The 6,572-nt window shown below is 46.1% G+C and overlaps 2 protein-coding genes across 2 annotated transcripts in view; one reads left to right on the top strand and one right to left on the bottom strand.

Annotated features, from left to right (window-relative positions):
- Nucleotides 1-2,233, top strand: part of DLGAP5 (discs, large (Drosophila) homolog-associated protein 5) — a 17,866-nt gene extending 15,633 nt beyond the window's left edge. Inside the window, exons 16-18 of the mRNA XM_010078260.1 lie at nt 860-1,025; nt 1,416-1,450; nt 2,111-2,233. Of these exons, the coding sequence (XP_010076562.1) occupies nt 860-1,025; nt 1,416-1,450; nt 2,111-2,233 (324 nt within the window). The remainder of the gene's footprint in view (nt 1-859; nt 1,026-1,415; nt 1,451-2,110) is intronic.
- Nucleotides 2,234-4,821: 2,588 nt separating this feature from the next.
- On the bottom strand, nt 4,822-6,566 carry LGALS3 (lectin, galactoside-binding, soluble, 3; the record flags this gene model as incomplete). The annotated part of the gene is made up of 4 exons (XM_010077160.1): nt 4,822-4,977; nt 5,642-5,810; nt 6,070-6,158; nt 6,366-6,566. Coding segments are annotated over 4 exons (615 nt in total), but the record flags the coding sequence as incomplete, so codon positions are not given.
- Between the last annotated feature and the right edge of the window lie 6 nt (nt 6,567-6,572).

Below are 6,572 nucleotides of genomic sequence, written 5' to 3'. Positions count from 1 at the left end.
TGAACTCTACCATCTGTTTTCTGGTTAAAAAACATGAACGCAGCCTCCATAGTTTAGGTGATACTGTGCTACTCGGTGAAAGCTGGTGCTTTGCAGTTAATCATCCTTTAGTAACTTTCATTGGAAATGGAGTATCTTAATTTTATTTTTTTATTATTTATTATTAATTTTATTAATCTTTGGTCTGTTCATGATTACAGCAGTGTCATCTTTTTTTCCCCCCTCTATGTATTTTATGTATTTAAAAAAACTTTGTTACTAATTTGTTCTTATGCTTTTTACTTCATCCTTTCCCTATCAAATGATAAATTTCTTGCTGGTGATGCCACTCTGGGAGACAAACTCTGGTAATCCTTAACTTTCAGTATTGCTGATGGGTTTTCCTTGGGGTAAAATCTCATTAGAGAACATCCTTGGAATGTTTTTGGCACTTTAAATTCTAAATTTTCTGTCTTGTGGAAGAACTTCCTTTATACTCTCTGGGAGATCGTTAAGAGATGTATTTAGGAAATAGCTCATGTGGGATGGATCATAGTGTTAAGCTGCGAGCCTCATCCTGCCTGTCCTTTGCACAGTGTCCGGAGTTAAAACCCTGCCTCTCCTGAATTCTCCCTAAAACCTGCAGGTTAGATGTATCGGCTTGGTTTGGTGTAACAGGGACACGCTGGGTTTTGTAAGCTCAGATCCCTTGAGTGTCCTGGCTCCTTTTCACCTTTGTGCTTTTTTTGCATCAAAGGCTGACAAAATGTCTGCCTGATCTCACTGATGCTTTCCTTTTGGCTCTCTGAGAAGCAGATACATCTACTACAGACCTCTTGGCCTCTCAGTGCTCAGAACAGTGAAAATTCCTATTTTTCAGCTGCTGGAAAATTCTAGCAGTGAATTAAAAGTAATGGATGGCATGGAAGAGATGGAACTCTCTGCTGCAGAACAAGGACAGGATATTGTCATGTGCAGTCCAGAGAAGGAGGCCTGCACAGAGACCAACTTTGCTGGGGCTGGAGAACCAAAAATACATCAAACAGGTGCGTTATCTTAAAGCTGCTTAGTATAGCTCGTGTGGTATGGCTGGGGCCTTAGGTTTATCCTGAAGTTTGATGATAGTCTGAATATTACTTTCTGAAATCACTGTCATTGTAGCTCGGTTAATCTCTGCATGCTGTCAGCAAAACTTCAGCCAGCATGACTTGCACGTGTGTTGCACGTGAGCAAACAGTGCGCTCAGATTTTTTTTCTGTGTAGTTTCCAGGTGATATGCGAAGGAGAAAGCTAATGTAATAGGCTTGAAGAAGAAAATGTGGACAGTTTAGGTTTGGGTTTTTTTTTTAGTACATGCAGAAAACAATGCTGGTTTTTCAGTGTTGGCAGTGTCAGATTAACTTTAAAAAAATATATGAAATATTTGTATTTTTCAGATGTTTCATGTAGTGATTCGACATCCATGGATATGGTAAGTTGACCTTCAGGTTTCTTTGCTTGAGACAATCTGCAGGTTACAGTACTGCTAACCTTGCCTACAGAAGCAGTTACTGCACAAAGTAAATTAAACTCTAAGATATTATCAAGCCAATTCATAGAACTTACTCTAAATACAAACCATGATTCCTGTCTCCCTGCTCAGGCTCACACTCTTATACTTTATTGCACCTGATGAGTGCAGGATGAATCAAGACATTTGTAGCAGAAGAATGTCTGATTCTTACCAGCTCAATCTAAATTATATTTCTTGTATATTTTTTGTAAATATTTACTAACACAATGAAGGGCCTGGCCTTTTTCCTCCACTTTCTTCGAGTTTTTTTAGGTCTGTCCCATCCCCTTTTTTTATTTTTATAGCTTTAACTTTTAGAGCTGGAAGTAAGATTCAAGAGAGAAAATCAGGTGTGCAAGAACTTTCCAATTGTTAAAAGAATTTGGGTGGAGTGTTTCTTGGGTCTCCTGAAGAATTACCTTTAAAATATAGATTACTGATTTAAGTAATTAATGTCCTGAACATGGACCACATATTCAATTCTCATTTTAAGTTTGGAAAGAAATGAGCAAAATTTCTTAGAAAAGTCATGATACTTAGAGGTACATGATTTTGAACTGTGGCTGATTTCTCCCACAGCCGCTACTGGATGCTGAGCTTCCCTTCACTCCAGTCAAGAGCAAAGCCGGGAAGTTTGCAGCAGCTGAAGCGCTCAGTGACCTTATTGTATTTTCTCCCCTTTCTCCCTCTGGGGAGAAATGAAGAGTGACTTGAAGTTCAAAATGTGTAAACTATATTATCAACAAAAAACCCACAGAGGATATCTGGAATACAGTCTGCTGTGTTCTGAGTGAATGAATACCTGCAGTATTTTGTAGTGGAACCTATTAAAATATTTTTGTAACATTTTATGTGCTGTAAGTACTGCTGTATATGAGTAGCAGGGTGTTTGCTGGCTGTACCTGCTGTCTCCAGTGATTGTGTATTCTGACTACAACCTGAAGTATTTTTATTTGTGTATAATTTCCTGTATTTTCTGTCTACTTCAAGTTGTAAAAATATTAATCTTTAAGCTTTTCTGACCTTACTTGTGTCATGAGTTAATATTACAAGCTGCCTATCAGACTAGCCGTCCCTGTGCACTGTTTCTGATGCGAGGGCATCTTCTGGGGGTAAGACTCAGCCTCTCGCGTCCCCCAAAGCACTGTTTCATACTCAGATGGCTGGTGTGGAGGGTTGCACCTTCATCTCCAGTGCTCTGTGCATTAACGGCTGTGCTTAACCAGCAGCTGGGGTGGGTTTGGTGCAGGTAACTCTTCCTGGTGTTTAACTACCCCTTGCTTTGTAGTGGTAGAAACCATCTCAGAACAAGGATTTCAAATCAGATAATATCTTTTCCTGGCAGTGTATTAAAACAGGCATTGATGATTATTTCCTTTAAGGACACAGCAATGTATTCAACATCTCACGTACCTTCACGCCAAACCCTGATCTCTCTTGGCTTTTTTGTTTAAAGATCTCTTAACCTCTTTCTCTGAACACCTGACATTTTAACCCCAGGCTCTTCTTGTGTCTTCCTCCTTCTGCATTCTCTTATCTGGCCTGTAATATATTTATGCATAAGGAGCATTCCAGTTTATATACTTGATATTTGAGCAGCAGTACTAGAGAACCTCCAGCTGCTCTATTTTAACAGATCCCTGGATGAGGCTTTTTCCTGTAATGGTGACCTCGGTGTAACGCACACATTCTTCCACCAGCCTTTGTTTTAAACCAAGCAAAGGTAATTGAAATCCCTCAGCACAGTGCATCACCACAACAGCTGGGAGAGCTTGTTGGACTGAAGTTTTAATGTGGAGGCTGTGTACTGATTACACGGAAATAAACAGAGGAAGCTAACAGGATTTGGTGTTACTGTGCTGGAATCGAGTTCCTTACCAAACTCCAGTTCTACGGGTAGTTTCAAACAGTTAATGACTTGCCTGCTCTGTTCAGTCCTCAACACTGCAAGGAAGAGGGGGAGTGAGGGATTTCTGACATCTAATATACACTTAAGCCGATGTTAGCAGGGTGCTGGTCTAGGCTGCTGGATCTGCTGGTAATTTCAGCGCTGTGCTGCTTGTAACTTGGCATCTCCAAGTATAAATGAAGTGACTGTTATAAAAGAGGATGAGACACGTCAAGGAGATCCTTGAAAACTTCAGCACTGGCTCTTGCACCGTTCTTGTTTTGCAGGCGAGACTGGGTGCATGACTCACAGCGAAGGAACACACTGGGCTTTTTGTGCATGGTGTGGTTTTTCTTTTTTTTTTTTTTACCAGCCTGACTCATGAGGTGAATTTGCCAATAAACCTCCCCACCCTTGAAACTGGTCTTGACTCACGCACAAGCAATGAGGGGAGGGAAGCACAAGGCTAGTGACCCAGTCCATGGACTGTATAATGCTTGTAAAAATCGGGTCTCCTGGGGGAGGGAAGTGTATTTTGGACGTAGAATCATAGAATCATTAAGGTTTGAGGAGACCTCAAGGATCATCAAGTCCAACCATCAACCCAACACCACCTCACCCACTAACCCATGTCCCCAAGCACCACATCTACACATTTCTTGACCCCCTCCAGGGACGGTGACTCCACCACTGCCCTGGGCAGCCTGTTCCGATGCCTGATCACATTTGGGCCACTGAGTGGGCTGTTGAAAAGGAGAGGGGTAGCTTTTCCAGCCCTTGTCTAGGGGAGAGGTTGGGCTTCTTCCAGCTCTGAACCCCCCTCTTGAAATTCCTAATTCTGCTCAGGATCACAGGCTCTCCAGTGTTCCCCATTTTCCAGGGTTTCTTGGTGGATCACGGTGAAGCCGCACTTCTGTGAATTACCCATGACTTACTCACAGCCTGATCCTGCAGCTCCTCCTCCCCGCGGGGGTGAACTTGAGCCCTTTGCTGCTCTGTTTTGATTCCTCTAGTGAAAAAGGAATCATTGCTCTGCCCAGCTGAGCACCTGAGGCTAAAAATGCCCAGTCCCTGACTGCTCCCTGGAGAAGGTGGGGGTGAAGATTGCTGCCTGGGTTCACCGGACCGGCAGCAGTACACCGGCTGCTTTCCCAAATATTCCTCTCCATGCAAATCCAAGGGCTCTTCGTCATCGTCCTTTGGCAAAGAGATTCTCTGTCTCTCCAGTGCGAATTCAGATACATCCAGCTTTGAACTCAGCTTGCTGGAGGACATGGTGTCTTTTGAGATCTGATAGAAAACAGATTTCACTCGGGAAAGTAAAATGTTTTATTACCTCAAAATATTCACATAAGAAGGCACTTCTGTTACAGCCGTGTTAAGAGCGCTGAGATCGCCGGGGTTATATCATGGTGGGCGTGACGCTGGTGAGGGTGATGTCCCCCGCGATGCACAGCTTGGTGACCTCGTGCAGCTTCTTCTCGCGGTAGTGGAACTGCAGCAAGTGAGCGTCGTTGACCGCTACCTTGAAGTGATCCACCTCACAGAGGATCTGCAGCTGAAATAAAAACCCCAAAGCAGCCGAAAGAGAACCATCAGCTTTGTTTGAGGAAGAGGTTTGACGCCGCGGACGCGAGCAGGCAGCTGCTGCCAGCTGTGCCCAGCCTGGTGGCATGTGGCTGAGCTGGTGCCACGACTCCCAGCTGCTAAACCCCCGGTGACGCCTGCCTTCCCCAAAACCCTGCCGTGCTCTTCCTCTTTTGTGTTCTAGCCCCCAGTTTCTGTCTCCTCGTGACTATGACTGCTTTCAAGCCACAGCACCCTGTGGTTTGCAGCGAGCACTGCCTTCTCACCAGATGTGAACCTATTTTAGAATCACAGGACAGTTTGGGTCGGAAGGGACCCTAAAGCCCATCGAGTCCCACCCCCTGCCATGGGCAGGGACACCTCCCACCAGCCCAGGTTGCCCAAAGCCTCATCCAGCCTGGCCTTGAACCCCTCCAGGGGTGGGGCATCCACAGCTTCTCCGGGCACCCTGGGCCACTGCCTCACCCCCCGCACAGGAAAACATTTCTTCCTCAGATCTCATCTCCATCTCCCCTCTTTCAGCTTCAAACCGTTCCCCCTCGTCCTGTCCCTCCCTGATAAAGGAATCTCTGGGTTTTGCAGGAAAACAAGCTCATGGGTGCTGTTGGGGTTTTTTTGGGGCGGGGGGTTGTTACCTTGAAGGGTTTTCCAGCTTCGAACGGAAACCTGGGCGCTGTCCTCTCCTCCTTCCCCCAGTTATTCTGGAACATGGAGTTGCAGACGATGACTTTCCTGTGGTCTTCATTAAAGCGGGGGTTAAAGTGGAAGGCAATGTCATTCCCTCTCTTGAAATCCAGGGAAAACCTGCAAAGACAATAACAGATGAGCTGGTTTGTTTTTTTTTTTTTTTTCTGCAAAAGCCCTGGGCTCTGTTATGGGGCAGAAAAAAAAATCCCAGATCCTGTTAGGCAACAACAGGGCATTTCTGGAGGCATTTATACGTTTATTTCATGTCATATTTGCTTTGTAGGTGTTATTCCAAAACAAAAAGCAAATCCCAGCCCTCCATCCAGCTGACCTCACCCTGTGGACCCCCCACCCTCGGCGCCAGCCCCCCCGGTACCTGTTTGGGTTGCAGTTGACAGTCCCCGTGATGGTGATGAGCAACCGCGGGACGAGTCCTGTCTGCAGAGGCAGATCGAAGGGGACTTTCTGGGAGACAACAGGGATTCAGTGTTAGCAAGAAAAACCCCCACATCCAAAGCCAAACGCTCGGGCACGGGCTGGGTCACGGTGTGACAATGCACCGGGGCAGCCCTGTGACATTGCCCACCCATGTCACCTCCCTGGGCACAGCCAGCCCCCCCGTGGCCAAGCAAAACCAGACACAGAAATCCTTATAATATGATGGAGCATTACCATGGGAGGAGCCGGCCCCCCCTGCGAACGAGGGGACCCAAATCCAGGGCCGCTGGGCGGTTGTCCTGGGGCAGGATACGGCCCCGGTCCTGCTGGTGCTCCAGGAAATGCTCCAGGTGGTCCTGGGAATGGTCCCGGTCCTGCTGGTCCTCCAGGATATGTCCCAGGTGGTCCAGGATACGGCCCCGGTGGTCTAGGATACGGCCC

The sequence above is a fragment of the Pterocles gutturalis genome, unplaced genomic scaffold, assembly GCF_000699245.1.
Source record: "Pterocles gutturalis isolate BGI_N339 unplaced genomic scaffold, ASM69924v1 scaffold1136, whole genome shotgun sequence".
Classification (NCBI taxonomy): Eukaryota; Metazoa; Chordata; class Aves; order Pterocliformes; family Pteroclidae; genus Pterocles; species Pterocles gutturalis.
This window is presented reverse-complemented; position numbering and strand designations above follow the sequence as displayed.